This window comes from Amphichorda felina, assembly GCF_050947745.1.
Source record: "Amphichorda felina strain 45539 chromosome Unknown scaffold_1, whole genome shotgun sequence".
In the NCBI taxonomy this organism is placed as follows: Eukaryota; Fungi; Ascomycota; class Sordariomycetes; order Hypocreales; family Bionectriaceae; genus Amphichorda; species Amphichorda felina.
In genome coordinates this window covers 2,013,423-2,031,240 of record NW_028145049.1, presented here as the reverse complement: position 1 = coordinate 2,031,240, position 17,818 = coordinate 2,013,423, and the positions used below count along the sequence as shown (strand labels likewise).

At 54.7% G+C, this 17,818-nt stretch overlaps 6 protein-coding genes across 6 annotated transcripts; 3 read left to right on the top strand and 3 right to left on the bottom strand.

Annotated features, from left to right (window-relative positions):
• Nucleotides 1-847: 847 nt before the first annotated feature.
• Nucleotides 848-5,462, bottom strand: ACO1O0_000655 (ankyrin repeat domain-containing protein; the record flags this gene model as incomplete). Its single annotated transcript, XM_083190152.1, has 3 exons — nt 848-1,396; nt 1,462-1,691; nt 1,751-5,462. 3 exons carry the CDS (start codon nt 5,460-5,462, stop codon nt 848-850), a joined length of 4,491 nt encoding a protein of 1,496 aa, XP_083054011.1.
• An 852-nt stretch (nt 5,463-6,314) lies between these two features.
• ACO1O0_000654 (uncharacterized protein) lies at nt 6,315-7,202 on the top strand (the record flags this gene model as incomplete). The annotated part of the gene is made up of 2 exons (XM_083190151.1): nt 6,315-6,467; nt 6,837-7,202. 2 exons carry the CDS (start codon nt 6,315-6,317, stop codon nt 7,200-7,202), a joined length of 519 nt encoding a protein of 172 aa, XP_083054010.1.
• A 19-nt stretch (nt 7,203-7,221) lies between these two features.
• On the bottom strand, nt 7,222-8,203 carry ACO1O0_000653 (putative polyprenol reductase; the record flags this gene model as incomplete). Its single annotated transcript, XM_083190150.1, has 2 exons — nt 7,222-7,399; nt 7,818-8,203. 2 exons carry the CDS (start codon nt 8,201-8,203, stop codon nt 7,222-7,224), a joined length of 564 nt encoding a protein of 187 aa, XP_083054009.1.
• A 750-nt stretch (nt 8,204-8,953) lies between these two features.
• Nucleotides 8,954-12,268, bottom strand: TIF32 (eukaryotic translation initiation factor 3 subunit A; the record flags this gene model as incomplete). Its single annotated transcript, XM_083190149.1, has 3 exons — nt 8,954-11,827; nt 11,883-12,146; nt 12,266-12,268. The coding sequence occupies 3 exons, from the start codon at nt 12,266-12,268 to the stop codon at nt 8,954-8,956; spliced, it is 3,141 nt and encodes a 1,046-aa protein (XP_083054008.1).
• Nucleotides 12,269-15,358: 3,090 nt separating this feature from the next.
• Nucleotides 15,359-15,705, top strand: STE18 (guanine nucleotide-binding protein subunit gamma; the record flags this gene model as incomplete). The annotated part of the gene is made up of 2 exons (XM_083190148.1): nt 15,359-15,519; nt 15,585-15,705. The coding sequence occupies 2 exons, from the start codon at nt 15,359-15,361 to the stop codon at nt 15,703-15,705; spliced, it is 282 nt and encodes a 93-aa protein (XP_083054007.1).
• Nucleotides 15,706-16,472: 767 nt separating this feature from the next.
• ACO1O0_000650 (Rdx family-domain-containing protein) lies at nt 16,473-16,984 on the top strand (the record flags this gene model as incomplete). The annotated part of the gene is made up of 2 exons (XM_083190147.1): nt 16,473-16,568; nt 16,628-16,984. 2 exons carry the CDS (start codon nt 16,473-16,475, stop codon nt 16,982-16,984), a joined length of 453 nt encoding a protein of 150 aa, XP_083054006.1.
• Nucleotides 16,985-17,818: the final 834 nt, after the last annotated feature.

Genomic DNA, 17,818 nt, shown 5'->3' with positions numbered 1-17,818 from the left:
ATCAAGTGCGGCCACGACCAGTGATGTCAGCAGGAGGAGCTCTTTCCCCAGCGCGACATGCGTGCCCCCCCCCCCCCCCCCCTTCTTTTTTAACTTACTCGGGAACCTCAAGAGGATTCTGCCCTTGACTCATTTAACGCATTGCGCAAGGTATCGTCCTAATATTGTATTGATACCTCCTACACAGTACTGACTTATAGTAGTAGTAGTACATAGGTGAGCAGGAGGAGTTCTTACAACCCCTCCCTCCCTCTCCCTACCATCGCGCCCTACTCATGTTTAAAGCCATGCGGTTGTTCCCCCAACGAAAAAGCAATACAGATACCTGAAAGGTGGGAGCTTGGAAGGAACGAACGAAAGCGATATTTCTATGTCAGCACTGCGTGCCAGGAGGAGAAAAGGTGAAGCGCTGATGGAAAAGAGCCAATAGCAACCAGTCGTGCATTGTGTTTAGAATTGTTAACTTGACAACATGCTACAGCTAAGGTATCTGACATCAAACGCCACGATTTATGCTTCACGTTACTCGTCCTGTGCTGATTCCCAGGTCTTCGCCACCAGTGCATCCAAAGCCCAAAACAAAAAAAGGACAAAGCGCATACTCTCCCAACAGCAGTCCTGACTTCAAACGAGCCATTCGAAGTGGATATCCGTTTATCCTTTCCTTGGAACAAGCCTCCCTCTCACATCAATTAAGAGTATACTTGTATGTCCGCTGTGCTTGAGTCTCGAAACGCCATCCACGTCAACCGTGGGAAGCACATGGGAAATATGTGACATAGAAAAGTTGCAAAACAAAGCGACACATCTCTGGTCGCATTCGAGCGCCTGCAAACAACTCGAATAATCAAACACCGGAGCCATTGACCAACCCGTTAAGCAAGTTTCCATTAATCGTTGGGTGAGGCTCATGCATTTCCTTTACAGCGTCGTCGTCTTTGGAGTCGTCCGCTGTCCCAGGAGCAGTGGTGGCGGGAGTATCTGCGGCCTGGCTGGTTGCTGGCGAGTCGGCCCCATTAGGCAACAACGCTTCCTTGTAACCACTGACGAGATGTTCCAACCCTTGTTCAATGCAGATCCGCCTGTAGTCTGGGTCGTCCGGGAACACTTGCAGCAGCCCGCGTCGGGGTACTTGCTTCTCGGGGAAAGGCGTCGAGCTCGTCTGGGCCACCTGCGGAACCTCTTCGCCAACTTTGACACCGTTGACATAATACTGGTATCTCGGAGGCCCGAAGTAGCCCCCGAACCGGTTAGCATCCGGATCTTGTTTCCACTTCTGCGCTGAACGCCAGACTGTCAAATCCTCATCCTTCTCAATGAGCTCACGGTACGCAACTACAAGCCGGATGTTTCGCAGATGGGGGATATTCGGGACGGTGTACAGAAGGTCCGACACCTAGAAAGGTCAGTGGACTGATTGCAACAACTTGCAGGGCCATAGAGATAGGGTAAATGACCCACCTTGACGAAGAACAAGTCCATGTTGCGGAACTTTTCCAATGCTGAGGATTTGAGATCCCCCCAGTCCTCAAAAGAGAGGCCACGAGGGCTCTCGGCTCCTCTGTAGTAGCCAGGGAGCTGTCTCCCAAGATCCCACGTTTTCTGAGCCGTTAAGGAATAGAGATCTGCCTCAACTCTCCACAGTGTGGCCTTGGCGAGATTAGACACAGGCGCACGCTCCCAATCGGTATCTATCAACCCACACGGTTAGCTTCATTTATTTACAGCCAACTCCATGCCAAGTACTCACATCGCGAGAGACCCAGATCCTTCTCTCCAAGCAACAGGGCCACGTGGGTATTGAGAACCCACTGCTCTCGCCCCTCGCTAGTCCCATTCGCCTCGGGGCGAATACAGTCGTAGCGCACGCCTTGCATTGTTTTGAACTTGTCTGCGTAGGCCGGTGTTTTGGGATTGGCGCATGTGTCGAGCCATTGTAGTAGGGGAGGGAGTTTGTCCAAGCGAGCTCTCTCTTGTTCCTTCTGGACCCGCTTTTGTTCGGCTTCTCTGGCAGCCCTCTTCCTCTCCATCTCTTCTCGATGAGCCCGCTCACGTCGTTCGCGCTCCTTGCGTTCCTCCTCTTCACGTGTGCGGCGAGCTTCTTCAGCAGCCGCACGTTCCTTTCGAAGTCTCTCTTCCTCCTCTTCACGCCTCTTCCGTTCCTCTTCCTCCCTTCGCTTCTCCTCTTCCAGACGTTGCCTTCGTTCTTCCTCTTGCCGTGCCTTCTCCGCTTCCTCTTGGCGAGCCTGCTCCTCTGCAAGGCGCTGCTTCTCTTCCTCTTCCCGTCTCTTACGCTCGGCTTCTTCTTGACGTTTCTTCTCGGCCTCGCGTTCTTCCTTCTCCTTTCGTCTCCGCTCCGCCTCTGCTTCCTCCTTTTGCTTCATAGCCTTCTCGTGTTCTTGCTTCTTCTGCTCTTCAGCTTCTGCGCGCCGGTGATCTGCTTCCTTCTGTGCCTCCTCATCCGCTGAAGCCACCTCCTTCTGCTTGGATTTGAGGTTCTGGTCCCCTTCCCGTTCAGAACCAGCTTTGCCGATATCTGGTTCCTTCTGGGAGTCTATGTCCGGCATCTCAACGTCCTCGTCTTCCGACTTTATTCGGACAGATGAATCTTCCCCAGAGGCTCGTCTCGAATCCTTCCGCCGCAACTCTCCGGTGTTTGAGCTCGGCTGATCGTCATCCGTATCCTTTTTGCCGGTTGGCTTGCTTGAGGACTTGGATTGGGGGCCAGCACTCGAGGTATTCTTGCGCAGTACCCCTTCGGAAGAAAGGGGTCGTTTGTGACGTTTTTCTGCGTTGTCAGAATCCAGTCGACGACGCTTGACGGAAATCTCGCCGTCGTCCCTATCGCCGTTATGAGATTGCTCGGGAGTGAGACTTGTGCGATGCCGTTTTGCCGATGCATCCCCAGAAGATGCCACGTCCCTTGATTCCTCCCGCTTAAGGGCCTTCGCTCGATCATGGTATTTTTCTGAAATCTTGGCCTTGTCTGGAGCGTCATCTTGCCTCGACTCGCGAGGGCTCGATGGCTCCTTCAGGGTTGACGTTGTCGAAGTAACACTAGACCGCCTTCGTTTCTCACGCTCTCCGCGTAACTCGCCCTTAGACACGAGCTTCCGCCTTGGCTTCACGCTCTCGCCTTCGGATGAGAGCGCAACTTCGGAATCAGTACGTTTCGACTTGGCGTGCTTATGTGCTAAAGCAGGGGAAACTTCGCGGTCAGACGCAGCAACCGACGAAACCCTCTCGTCTTTTCTCTGGCGCGCCAGGCTTCGTTTTTCGTCGCTGGGATTCGCATGCGAGCTGGGCCGTCGTTTGTCCTTGGAACTAGACAGTTTAGAAGATAGCTTCTTCCTTGATTCGCCGTCCTGGGAAGGGCTTGAAGGGTCTCGTCTGTGGGATCGGCTTTCATTCCTCTCCTCCCTCCTGAGGCGTTTCTCTTCTCTCTCTTTATCTCGATCGCGGCGCCCAGGAGATTTCGTCTTGACCTTATTGGACGATTTATAAGCGTCATAGGCGTTTTTCAGCAACTGCTCCTCCTCTTTCCAATTCGTGCCCTGGCGACGCTTAGCGATTTCGTAGTATGTCTCCCCCTTATATCGCCTTGTGGGATCAAATTCTTGTTGCTCAAGGAGTAGTTCAAGAACCTTGATGTTTTCCTGGCCAATTGCCGCAAGTATCGGCGTTGCAAATTCGGGGGACTGGGAGCGTACGGGCTCTGGATCTGGATCTGCTCCACCGAGCCCCAATAACAGCTGTATGACTAGATCGTGCCCTCCACGAGCTGCAGCAACCATGGGTTCTGCGTCGAGGCAGCTACCCTTCACCTGCAGAATCCGGGCAACCATCTCTTCATCGCCTCGGCCGGCAGCCTGGCGCAACGTCTTGTCATCTAGAGGCTGGTAGAGTAGATCGTTTCTCGTCTTTGTTGACCGTACAGTTCCGCTCCTTCGACCTGTGGGCTGGGGAGCAGCTGGGGAGCGGCGAGGGCTGTCAGGGGCATCGTGGTTGTCAAGATACGAGTGCCGGTCTTCAGATGTCTTCGTCCGCCCTCCAAACCGCTTCCTGGCTTCAACGAGAGCGGCACGGATCTCTTCGGCATTATCAGTATCCTCGGTGACCCTGTCGATTGGTTCCTCCCCATTCACGTTTGCCTTGCGTGGATTAACACCAGCATCGAGAAGAAGTTTAACGACGCCGAGGTGACCATTGTCAACCGCATCAAGCAACGGGGTGTCTTTGTCGTAATTGACGCAGTCAAGGTTGCAACCGGCTTCGATCAGGAGTTCGACAATGTCCTCGCAACCATTAATCGCGGCGATCTGAAGTGGCGTGTTCCCAGCATAGTCCGCCACATTCAAATCCTCCGGCCTTTCAGAAAGCCGCTGTTTAGCGCCGTCGAATTCCCCTCTGGCGCAGGCTCGGGCAAGAAGCGTCTGGCCATGCGCATCGAGGTGCTTCTTGTGAGAAGGCACTTTCGCGGGTGACATATTTGAATCTGCCGTGGACGAGGCGGCCAGGCTCCTAGTTTTGGTGTTCCGGGGATGAGGGCTTCCACTCGCCGAAGACTCGTCCGACTGGTAGTCCGTTGGATGTAGTGGTGGAGGCAGCCGTTTCTTCTTTGTAGCAGCTCCGTTATATGAGCTCATTTGAGTCGAAGCACTTCGTCTATGACTTCGGTGGGGAGGGGAGACCGAGCGGTTGCGAGTATCATGATTCGACTTGGAGGTGCTCGACCTCCTATCCCTCGATGGCCGTCCACCTTCAAATCCAGCACTGGTCGTGCGCTGACGCCTTGCCTTGCGTGACTCTTCTTCTTCCTCGTCGGAATCCGTCTTAGGTGCCCTGCGTTTGTGGGGATGTAGGCGCTCGCCAGCATGAAGTTTTTCGCGGAGCAATGTTTGGTTGGAGTGTTTTTCTCGATGCTGTTCGCTGTCAGATGGTGACGAACGGCTGACGGCGGAACGGCGACGGCGCCGGTCCTGAGAAGGTGACGTGGGTATGGAGCTGAGAGCACTGGAGTCTTCCTTATTAGGGACCTTATCCTTGTCAAGATCCGACACGCGCTTCTTTTTGGCATAGCCGCCGTCGTCATGCCCTGTGGTCAACTTCCCCCCCTGATCGCTAGGGTTTTTGATGCCGTTAGCGAAATCAGAAGAAGGCTTCCCATGGCCCTTGGAGGCATCGGCGTCGCCATCACTCTTGTCCTCCTGTCGGACCTTTCGAACCTTGGAGGGGGAATGGCCGTCTTTTCCGGGCAGAACAATAGTCTCGGCGTCAGAGTCGCGATCGTCGGGTGCATCCGCGGATGATCCGCGGCGGCGTGCCTGCTTATCGGGCGAGCCAGAGCTCATAGTCCCGGCATCCTGGGGCGATTGGCCGTCTGAACTCTGTTTAGTTTGCTGCCGAGGGGAAGCGCCAGCCGGCTTCGTCTGGTCGGACTCGGCAGCATTGTGCGCATCCATGTCACTTTAAGTAGAAGAGATTCGGCTGGCTAGCAACATCCTGGAGATGGAGAGCGGTGCGAGGCGTCGGCGATGACAGATCGCGATTCGCGACGAGAGGCAGACTGTGGCCGATTGATTGGGTGCGTCGAGGTCGATCCGTTCAGCTGCGTTGGGTGCTGCTGTTGAGGCGACGCGACCGGGTGTCGAGGGCAAAACCGTGAAATGAACACCAGCCCCTAAGAAGCAGCAGCTAGGCTCACCGTAGGACCAGCAGGGGCGCTGGCGGGACAGATCGTACCACAGGTGGCCAGAGTCGACGCCGGGGTTGAATGGAATTTTAAACCAGCAAAAAATGCTACAATACACGTTGAAGAAGGTGATACAGGGCTCCGGTGAGCCGCGATGATGTTGGGAGTGATGCTGTGAGTGTAGCCTTGATTGGGTCGGGTGAGGCTTGCGGGTGGTGGAGTGTGTTTGAAGGTTACAGTTCGGCTCCCACGAGCTCCTGCAAACGGGGAATCTGTCTCTGGCAGGCAAAAGTCTGATCGCCACCAGAGGACGAGACCTGATTGGCTATTCTGTTGACTAATCCAGCTCCCGGGGGAAGCGAGCTGCTCCACCTTGACCATCCTGCCCTCTCAGCACCCAGCACGCTTCTTGCCTCCCACCAGCCACCGTACGAGTAATAGCGCCGTGTCTCCCAATGTCTCTGCCGTCTGTTGGACACTTTTCCCCCCAACTCATCAATCCGTCTAGTACCTAAGGTAGTATACTACCTTGAGTAGTACTTACCCACCACTTTCCAACCAACTCAGTTCCCCATCATTATTTGACAGCATTGACACGTGTCCGAGAGCTTCTCTGCCGACCATGCCAGACCCCGTGGCAGACCCCATGGCAGACCCAACAAACTTCCAGCTTCCAGGAACCCTCGAACAGGCTAGGATCCCAGGCCTCCCGCCAGCCGCTTTCTATATCCCCAACTTTATCAGCGTGGATGAGGAGCAAGCCATACTCGGGAAAGTGCGTTCGGCACGATATTCCCGCGCCAGGCCGTTGCCGTCTGACTCGTCTTAGATCACTACTGCGCCGAGGCCGAGATGGAAACAGTTGACACATCGAAGGCTCCAGGCATGGCCATCTGAGCTTGTACGAGATCGCCTGCTGGACGCGCCACTCCCGCCATGGCTCGAGAATCCCGTCATTCCCCGCATAAATTCGATACCATTATCTGATGCCGACCCAACACACCTTTTCGAGACGAGCCCCCACCGTCAGCCGAATCATGTCCTCATCAACGAATATCCGCCCGGCATAGGGATTATGCCTCATAAGTTAAGTACATTAACGGGCGACTGGTCAGGCGCGACATTCAAAGCTCATCTTCCGTAGGATGGCGCCGCGTACTGGCCGGTCGTGTGCACAGTCAGCTTGGGGGCTAGCCTGTGCCTAAACTTGTACCGAAGCAAGGAGGATGGAGCTGTCGATCCGAATACATGCTGGAGAATTCTCCAGGAGCCTCGTAGCCTCCTCATCACCGCCCAATCCCTATACACCGACTATCTCCACGGGATTGCCGATATTGACGAGGACATCGACCTTGATGCCCAGAACATCGTAAACTGGTCGCTGCTTCGGTCTCCGGAAGCATTTGCCAATGGTCGTAATGCCCGTGAGACGCGCACCAGCCTAACCTATCGAGACGTCATCAAGGTGTCCAAGGTCGGAGACAAGCTAGGCCTGTTCCGTCCGCGGTAGGCCACCTGTCTCGGGGGGCTTAAAAGACATAGGGAATCATTTTCCATTTGCCCTCCACCTTGTCTGACCCGAATTTCTGGGCATACCACTTCTTTGTGTTGCCAGCTGTGGTGCCCAAATTCAATGCCACGAAAACGAGACCGGTGAATACTGTCCTGCCCAAGATCTTGCCGGGAGGAGCCGCGGCGATAGACAGGCTAAGATAGATGAGGCATTCGCTTGTATAGTGGGGGCAGACGATTTGCCGGAACCACCCTTGATCAGGCAACGTGTACTTTTTGAGGCTTGCGAGGTGCCTGTGGCACTGGTTCTGCTTGATCCAGCCGGCCACGAAGAGTCCGACTGCGGTAGGGACCCCGGAAGGCAGACGCCGAGGCAGCTCGGCTGTTTCCCAGGAGTGAAGGATGGCTCCTGGCAGATAACGTCAGCAACGTCGACATGAATACTACATGAGAACCGAAAAACCCACCAGAACCTTCTATCCATATGGAGATGCTCATGCCTGTGTAGAATAATACCCCAGCAATCCAATGGAGGCTAGACATAGGGGACGAGCCAGACTTAGTAACAAATAAGCTCTCGTACAACCTCCTCAGGCCTTGGAGGGTCATCAACCCCCATACCACAAAGACCCGTGACAGTTCCACGCTCGCCTGGCCGTCACGGACCTGTTCCCGGGCCAGCCACCCCATGATGGCGCCATGGGTAAGATACTGCCAAGCCCAGAATGCTGAACATGCTACAGAGACGACGTAGAAATGCAGGAACCACGAGTGCGGGACCTCGAGTAATCCCACGAGCCCCTGGAGAGTGCCCTTCTGCTTCTTCCCATCCTTTCTGTTCTGGTGGCGGGCGCCGTACTCCACAAGCATCGTGCGGAGTTCCTCAGGGAGAACATTGATGGCGAGGATGGTTGCTGACGAGAGAATGTAAACTCCCTGGCACACTTGTGCTGGTGTCAGGGACGCGATATACTTGATAAGTGGTCCTGCTAAGTTCATAGCTCCAAGAAAGCTGGGCGATGACAGTTGGAGAAGAGGTATGTATCCGAGGGACTTTGACGACGGGTTTGATGAGAGATTTGGCGAGAGACTACGTTGATAGGAAGGTTGGTTCTCTAACTTTGCTCAGATCCTGGATAATGGATTCCTCCCCTGTATTTATTTCGTTGAGCCCCATCCACATACCTACCCTAGGCCAGCATCAGCTATGCGCCTGATCAATAATCTATGTTCTCACTACCGTAAGCCAAGGGCTTTTTTTTATAAAAAAAAAAATGATTGCCTAGTACAAGTGCCCCTTAAACTCATCAGGTCACTACTAGTGACGCTATGTACACGAAAATATACTACGCTAGCTATATATTAAGCTGTCTCTTTAGCTCTCAAACTCAACAATGGACTCAACATTGGGAATAAACTAAACTCCTATTACTAGCTATAGTGGGTCGTAGACATATATAAAAAAAGCAAAGACCAAGACTACTAGAATAGCTAGATCTAGCTCCCTAAGCACTGGGATGGACCCCGACTATATTATGGTCATTGCACAGGAAACATCACGGACAGGTAGTTAAAGAATGGACTGTTCCAATCGAATGCCACTTTTCTTCCATTCTGGTAGGCTCGTTCCCCAGAGGAGGAGAATTATACTGAGCTCTAGAGTACATCCACCTCCAAGTGCAAACAAGCCCTTTCCTAAAACGCCAGTGCAAACGCAGTCATGTTCACCCGCGCAATGAATCGCTACCTTTACTGTTTGTTCCTCAGATGAGGCGGAACCCACCTCCCAGAGCCACCGGAGGCCGGCGTGCCCTCCCTCGGGGGAACAGGAGACTGCCGGCCCTCCTCGCCGCGGCTTGAACCTCCGCGGTCCATGGGAGCACCACGGGGCTCAAACCTCCTGGGAGGTGGTGCGTCACTGTCGCCAGCGCCAGACTTGGCCGCCTCGCGCTCGCGCCAGCTTGGCTTGCTGCCAGCAAGCTGAAGGCGTGGAGGCCCACCCGCACGGTCGCCGGAGTCGGTTCGCTCCATGGGGGGTCCCCGAGGAGGAGGGGCATCGCCGCTAGCGGTCCTAGAAGTCTCACGCTCGCGCCACTTGCCAGCTCCAAAGACGGGTGGCCTGCGGCCCTCAGGGGTCTCAGTCCTCTCAGGCGCGCGGCTGGGAGCAGCCGGCTTCTCTTTCTCAGCTTTACGGCGAGCGAGGGCTTCCTCCTCACGTCGCTGCTGAAGGGCAGCCTTCTCCAGCATCTCCTGCCTCTCCTTATCGCGCTGCTCCTTGAGCTTGGCCATCTCGGCCTTCTTGGCCTCCTCACGGAGACGCTGCTCCTCCTTCTCGCGGGCGGCCCTCTCCTCGGCCTCGCGAAGCTGTCGCTCCTTCTCTTCCCGCTCACGCTTCTCGCGAAGCTTACGATCGCGGTGCTCCTTCTTGCGGAGGGAGATCTGCTTCTCCAGCTCGCGCTCCGCATCGCGACGGCGCTTCTCGAACTCATCGCGGCGGCGCTCATGCAGAGAGGAACGGAAGGTCTCGTACATAGGCACCAGTCGGCTGAGACGGTGCTTGAGCTCAACACTCTCCTTGTGCTTCTCCTCGGCCTCCTTGAGTGTCTTGGCCTTGACCGTGTCGTAGATGGCACGGTCTTGCTCAATCTGCTTCTCGTAATCGATGTTCAGCTTCTTCGCCTCCTCCTTGCGGTAAGCCCGTTCCAGATGGTCGATGCGCTTGCCGGTGATACGCAGGCGCTCATTGACGTCGTTCTTCTCCCGCTCAAGCTGTGCCAGCTTCATAGCACGGATGCGGTTGGTGTCAAGGTTGTCCAGATCCTCGAGATCAATGTCAAGAGCCTTGTCGTTGATCTTCAGGTCTGCGATCTGCTTCTTGAGCTCTTCCTTACGGACACGGTCATGCTCGGCCTTCATGCGCTTCTCCTCGCGCTCCTTCTGCTCAGCGGCCAGTCGCTTGTCCTCGGCCTCTTGCAGGGCCTGCTCTCGGAGTCGCTTCTGTCGGGCATTCTCCTTATCTCTCTTCGCCTGAGCCTCGGAAGCCTCCTCCTTTCGCTTCTGAATGATGTCCTTTCGAGCAACGATTTCGATGTGCTCCTTCTCCGCCCCAGCCTTTGCCCGAGCCAAAGCAGCGTTGCGAGCCGCCACACGCTCCTTGTTGAACTCAGGGTCAATATAGTGGCACGTTGTGAACAGGCTTCGTGCCAAGCGGGTGAGCTGTGAGCGAACGATTTCGGAGGGGGTGCTCTGGAGACGCTGAACAGTGCCAGTCTCAGATTCGGCAGAGCCTGCTCCGGATCCACTGTGACCGGCCTTGGCCGAGGAGAAGACATCGTTGTCAAAGCTCAGGACACCCGTGGCATGGTCCATGCGAATGGCGAGGTCACCCTTCTTGTTGCCATTCATGATGAACTTCTCGATAGTGCTACGAGTCACCTGGTACGGCTCTGGGAACTGGGCGAGGCTCTCAACAAAGTCCAGGTCGACAGTCTCGTACACCTGCGACAGCTGCTGGAATAGCCTGGTAAGAATGACCTGCTGGAGGGGCTGGATGTATCGCTCCATCTCCGAGTCGGCGCCAATCTTGGTAAGAATGGGCGAAATCTTCTTGCAAATGGACAGCGGATGGAAGTCAACCTCGAGGATGTTGTACAGGTCCCTGATCTCGGGGCGTGCGCGCTGAAGAAGCGACTTGGACAGAGCGTCCTTGAACAGACGAGAGCGGGTAGGTGCCTGGTTCATACCCAGAAGGTGGGTCAGGCGCGAGTTCTTGTTCTTCCTGGCCTCGTCGAAATCCACCATGGCGCCACGGGAGCGCGATGTGCTGATGACGGGGATGGCAAGGGCTGACAGGAGCACAAAGGAGGCCGCCTTCTGGAGATCGGCATCGGATGCAGGAGGATTGTCAGACTTCTTGCTCTGGCCAGAAGCCACAAGAGCAGAGGACTGGCGCAGCAGAGTGTAGTACCTTGACCAAGCGGCAGCATGGAAGAGGTAGTTCTCGCCGACAAGGAAGATTCGGGTGAGCTTCTCATAATAGTTGGCCATCATGATGTTCTTGGGGGGACGCTTGCTGAGGTTCAGGAGAGTGTGAATGTCCTCAACACTGCGGAAAGCCTCCTGCCACAACTCGAGCTCGACAGCCACGTTCAGCTGCTGGAAGCGCGTCTCAAGGTGGCGCTGGAGAGTATCGGGGTCGCTCAGGTTGATGGCGTGCATCTGGGACGAGTACTTTGCAGCGGTCTGAACATGGTTCCTCAGCAGTTCGCAAAGGCGGCGGAACTCCGTCTTGCGTGTGTACTTAAGACAGAAGTCAAAAGCCTGCATGGCAGTGCTCTGATAGAGGATCTCGAGGCGCGCATTGTTGCGAAGAATATCGAGAACGGTGCGGTAGGCCTCCCAAAGGAACTTCAGCCAAGGCGTGACGATGGCACGGTCGGTACGGTCGCGAGACTGCTCACCCGAGACGGTAGCCAGGAGGATGGACTCGGGGGTCTCGCTGGCCTCCAGATCGTCGATGCTGGATGTGGCGGTGGCATCGATGGTGGACTGAACCTCGTCGGCCTTTTGCTGGGCGGCAGTGACCTTTCCCACAGCAAGTTCGATGAACTTCTTGAGGACCAACTGTTCTTGCTGTCAGCGAATGGGGCATCCTCGTCTTGAGCGTCAGATAACCCACCTCGATGGTAGCGATATTCGTATTCTGCGAGATATTCTTGTACTGATACAAGGCATCCTTGGCGAGCTTGCCCTTCTTCTGTTCAACCGAGAGCTCCACCAGAAGGAGCATCACAGGCTCCAGAGACGCAATGGGAACATTTCGGGATCGCTTGCTCGTGACATGCTCGTGCAGCAACGTAAGGGCGGCCGGGACCTGGTTGACCCCGATGAGCTCGTGGGCCCGCTTCAGGACATTTTCGGGCTTCTGGTGCGGCGGCGGAGGCTATTCGAGCGCGAGTGTTAATATCAGCGTGGCGATTCACACAACCGGACCAAAGGGAGGGGTAATGCTTTCGCATTCTCAGGGTCCGCTTGACCGTCTCGGGCTTTCGAAAAACGTACCATGCTGGGCAACCTCTTCTGCGGATCAGCTAAAACGCAGCAAGAAGGTTATCGGGCGATGAGTGCGCCGTCGCTGGCCTGGGGCGAGTGGTATGGGTTGGCTGACACTCGAAGTGGTGATGCGAAACCAGGCACATAGGGGAGGAATTTTTCATTTTCGTGTGTGGACGCTACCCGAGCATCGCGGGGCTACACCTGAGATAGGAAAATCACGTGCGTGATTACATCAGCGGGGAGCACCCTTCAACATACCCCGTGAGCCTGCGACAACTCTGATTGCAGAGTTCTTCAAACGCGGGGATTAATAGTGTAGAGCGTAGAATAACTTAGAATTGTTAAATGGAGATTTGAATGGCCAGTTTTGTTGAGGGTTCGCAATGATTAATCCAGCCTCTATTTAAGCCTGGGATCGGTGGGCCTCGAATCACGTGACTATAAGTTCTCGTTTACTTTCAGTGCCCCATTGACGTTTGTGTCTGAAGCTGGGAGCCTGATCGTGGCTTGGCTTGGACTGAATATTTCCGAGAAGATCAAAAACGCAACAGTGTTTCTGGCTTTGAGGTCCCCCCATATATAAACCTGGCTCTATTTGGGTTTAAATGGAGGACTCACGCCGAAGATCACGGTCTCGTTCACCTCCCCGTCGAGCTCCGAGAGGGAGCCGTGGGTTTCGGTGGAAAGACAGCCGCGCCAACGATAACAACGACGACCGACGCGACCAAGGCCGACGCCGAGATTTCCGCAATCGCTCCCCCCCACGCTACAGGAACCATGATCGTGATAGCGACCGCCCCCGAGATGATCGCTTTCGAGATGACCGCCCACGGGATGATCGCCCACGAGATGATCGCCGTCGAAATGACCGACCCAGGTCACCACGAAGAGAACGTTTAGACAAGAAAGACAAGGATGGTGCTGAGAAGCCTCGCAAGGAGAAGAAAGCACCGGCCGTGCCTCAGGCGGGCCAAGAGATGATTATTGTCAATATCAACGACAGACTGGGAACCAAGTCGGCGATCCCTTGCTTGCCCTCTGATACTGTTGGCCAACTGAAGCTGATGGTTGCTGCACGTATCGGTCGAGAGCCGGGGCAAATTATGTTAAAACGCCAGGGAGAGAGGCCATTTAAAGATATGATCACCTTGGAGGACTATGGTATTTCAAACGGGGTGCAGCTCGACCTCGAGGTTGACACTGGGGATTGAGTGTCAGCGCCTGATTTCATATGGACCCTAGGCACTGACGAATGGTTCGTGTTGCACCCGGGGATTCTTCCTTGAGCATACAGATTCGCTGATATTATCATCCTAGTATTACCTATGAAACAACAATCGCCGGCGACCTCAAGAGCCCCGCAAACTCTTGATCAGACATCAGCTCCCAAATCTTTACGCACACAGGATGTCTGCTGCATGAGACCCAAGACAGCAGTCTTTTTAGGACCAAGGCTGCTATGAGACGTTAGCTAGGTCAAAGCCTGGTAGGTACCTACAATGGCGAGGGCTGTAAAGTCCCAAGCCACCGTTAAACTACAGCGAGTTTCGTTTCCCACTAAATGAGCCTGTTGGCGCTCCGTGCTTCGTTGACGGGGTAGGTACGGAGTAGTGACCACAAAAAGACCAATCTGAGGTAGTATCTCATCTTCAATAGATCACTCCTACTGCCTAATGCTCATGGGCATTGATCTACTTGATCCGTTCCTTGCCAGGGATCGGCTTATGCTGTAGTTTTCGATCTCCTTAGACCTGGATAAAAAAATCATTACATAAATAGAACGAGTTAATCGTGGTGAGCGGAACCTGTGTGGATAGGCTTCATCGAAACGGATCTTCTTAATAATGTTGCTATTGAAGGAATGGTGGCTGTCAGCTGCCCAAGGCAAACCCGTTTCAAATCGACCAGCATGGGCAAAAGCATTTTGGCAAGTGCTGCAGGTTTGCATCCCTCAATTTCCTATGCGACGCTGCTTTATGCTTGGCATCGTGCCACAATGTTGTTGAGGGGGTTGTGGAGGAGACAACTGAGTTTGGGTGGATACAAAGCGGCGACTGAACTAAACCATTCTCAGAGTAATATGGCAAGATGACAGCAGGCCAAGCGGCCAACAGTAGCAAGGCCCAGCCAAGGGCGTTGCACCGCCGTGACGCTCCAGCCCCAGGTGCCCCCTTCCCTGCTGGAGAAGCCATAGTGCCTTTGCGGGCGTTTTGCTTCCGCCTCCAGCGGCCCAGTCCCCACTGTCATGGGGAGCTGTTAGATGAAGCCAGAGCGCACTGGGCAACTGGTGCCGTCTGGGACCACCAACACGTCCACCTCCACCTCCCCCATCTCCATTCCCAAGCCAAACCCGCGCCATTCCAACCTGGACTTTTACCTCGACTTCGCCGCGTCGACGCCCATCTCCGAACCTCCACCGTCAGATCAATCGCCCTCGGGGTAAAGGACAAGCGGCCGGTGAGTAGTATTTTTTTCACATCCATCGCTACCACAATGGCTCTCAATGGGCCACCGATCTCCTCGCGACGGGGCCAGGCTCAGGGGAGGGCATAGGAGGGAAATAAGGCACAACTTCGGGACAGCTCAACGACAGAACGTGGACGATACCGAATGTGAACGATGGCGATAGTAGCAGAAGCGATTACAACAGCATGTTTGGCAATGAGATGGCATAGTACCGAAGCCCCGTGCAACCGACCCATGGATCATGTCTGTCGGCAACTGAGCGAGGCACACGAGACATCAATCGGAGTTTCCATCGAATTTCAAGCCAAGGGGATCCTTAAACGACTACCATTTATTTCCACCGCAGTCAATCGGCACAAATCGATCCACCGGCCCATCAACCTATCGACTCGCTGTCCCTGTCGCCTCCCGCCCTTCCGGAGAGCAAACACCTCTCTCTTCCCGCCTGTCCGCCTGGCATTCAGACCTGACCAGACCTTTTGCTGACGCTGAAACAACGTACAGAGACGACGATCGATACTTTATTCACGAGGTTTACGATTGAGGATACCCCGATAGTCAGTCTAGACGGAATCCTCAACCCGCCACCCCGGCCGCACCGTCACTCTCCACTCTCGCTCTCCTACCGCCAAGATGCCTCAATACACCTCCCGGGACGTGGGTGATCCGTCGCAGATCAGGAAGACCCGTCAGTCGATGGCCGACCTCAAGCTGAGGCGCCTAACAGAGCTGAACAATCGGCTGCGCGAGGACCTCGAGCGCGAACGTATCCCCGTCAGCACTGCTGCCAAGAGGTAAGCCATATCTCAGCCAGCGGGTGCGATATCAAAAGGCATTTGGCGCTGACTAGCTGCGATAGTATCATTGCGTACTGCAACGGCACAAGGGACTATATGGTTCCTTCCACATGGGGCGCTGTTCCCAAGGGCGAGGACCCGTACGCGCCACAACAGTCTGGGGGTTGCTGTCTCGTCATGTAAGAGGAGGGCATCTTGTGTCCCTTTCCTCTTGCATCTTTCGGGAGCAGAAATATGAGGGAAGTCCCAAGCCAAGGGGGGAAAACAATGTACGGCACAACGCCACGACCGTCGATGATGATATACCAAGCGTTGTCCGCGCACGGAGGACGGCGCCTCCAGCTCTTTTTTTGATGTACTCTGACGCGTTTTTATCCTTGATGGATTTTCTCTGGGGCGATTGGTTCATGCCGGGGTTGGTCAGGATGGAGGAGGCATGATGGATTTAGTTGACGGGTTCACTTTCGCTTGCTCGCGGTCTTGCGTTGACGGCCGACGAGGCTTGAAGTGTGTCAATTGGTGGAGCAGCACAAAGGGATCTTTGCGGACTGGGGAGCCGAGTCTTCAGCGGTTAATAGGCCCCTTCCTACCTCGTATTTCACTATGTCCAATGCCATGTAATTTTTTTTGATACCAATTCGAGGTTGCTGTTCGTCATAATAGTATACATATGCATGTTGATGGTTTGGAGCTTGGATGGATATGGCGGGTCCCTTACGACATGGGGCCCTTTACTCATCACTTCCTTCTCGTCAGTCATCGAACATCAACCTCTCTACATATACTTCATGGATTAATTATTTGAGCCAGATTCCTCTCTGCTACGTAGCCCCCACAGAACCAGACCAGAAACATCCCGGAGACCCGAATAACTAGATCAAAATACCGCACACCGGCGCCTTTGAGCCACCCCTGCAGCAGTAGGTATACCAACGCCACGAAACGAAACCATGGCGGATATCACAACGCGAGCCGTCCCCTGCTCTCTCCCCCGAGTCACCATCCAGTTCTGCACCCAGTGTAAATGGATGCTCCGGGCCGCCTACGTAAGTGCCCATGTCTACCTAGATCGGTCGACACCATGACTCATCCCCCACCAAAACAGTACGCCCAAGAGCTTCTCTCCACATTCTCCGTCTCACTCGGAGAGGTCGCTCTACAGCCCTCCACGGGAGGCACCTTTGTCGTGACCATCCACCATGCCCCCGCAGCGGGGAGGAATGACGAGGGCGAGGTCAAGGTGCTCTGGGACCGCAAGGTCGATGGCGGCTTCCCCGAGACCAAGGAGCTGAAGAGGAGGGTGAGGGATGTTATCGAGCCAGCCAGGGACCTGGGCCATGTAGATCGCGATCACGCCAAAGAGAAGAAGAAGGAGGTGGAGAAGAAGGCTGGGGATGAGGACGGCAAGGTATCCGAAGAGGGTGCCGTGACGGGTGAGACCAACTGTGAGGATTGTCGTTGAGCTTGAGGCGCCCCTTTGGAGCAACGGCCTGCGAGCCTTGGAGTCTGTCCGGGTTCAAGGCCAGGCCATTCATCGAGCTGTATGTTTGCGTGTTGAATATTTATATATATGAAGCCGACAGAATCGAGAATTGTCCAGTCGATTTGGGCACTAGCTAGGCCTGTCCTGAACCCCATACGCAGTCGTTAATAAACCGGAGGGACAACGCGAATGATACTATAATGAAGTCTCGAGCAGTAAGGTTCCAATATCAGTGTTGTTAATTATACAGTTGCTCATCTCCATGTCCCTATGAACTTCTTGGAATAACCAAGAAGCCTAGCTACCAAGCCAGATGCCAATCTCACCCCGGGACCAAAATGCTGGTCCTGTTCCACGTAGCGAGCATTTGATACCATAACCCGAATCGTCCTGTGTAGCCACACATCTCCCCAAACATGCTTAAACATGCCCATCAGGGCCTCCGGTGGCATGTTCGCGTTGGAATTCTTGAGACATTCACGCCAGGTGGCTGGAATTCCAGTCAGGAGGTTGAAGTCAAAAAGTTTTTTTGTGCATGTTTTATCTGTGAGCTAAGAAACAGCCGTTTGTCGTGATCAACTTCGCATATAGGCATGAGACGACTTGAACTCGCCGAGTCAACACATTATGCCAGACACGCTCGATGTTCCGACCCTTCGAGATAGCCCAACAACAATCCGATGTGCCGGACCCGGTGAGAGGTGGAGAGGTAGCGAGATTATGAGACGGGGGAATAGGTTCGCGGAGATACAACGTCGGACGTCGAGGTTGGTGTCGTTGGCAGGGACCAACCGCCGAGGAAGCGCGGCCATG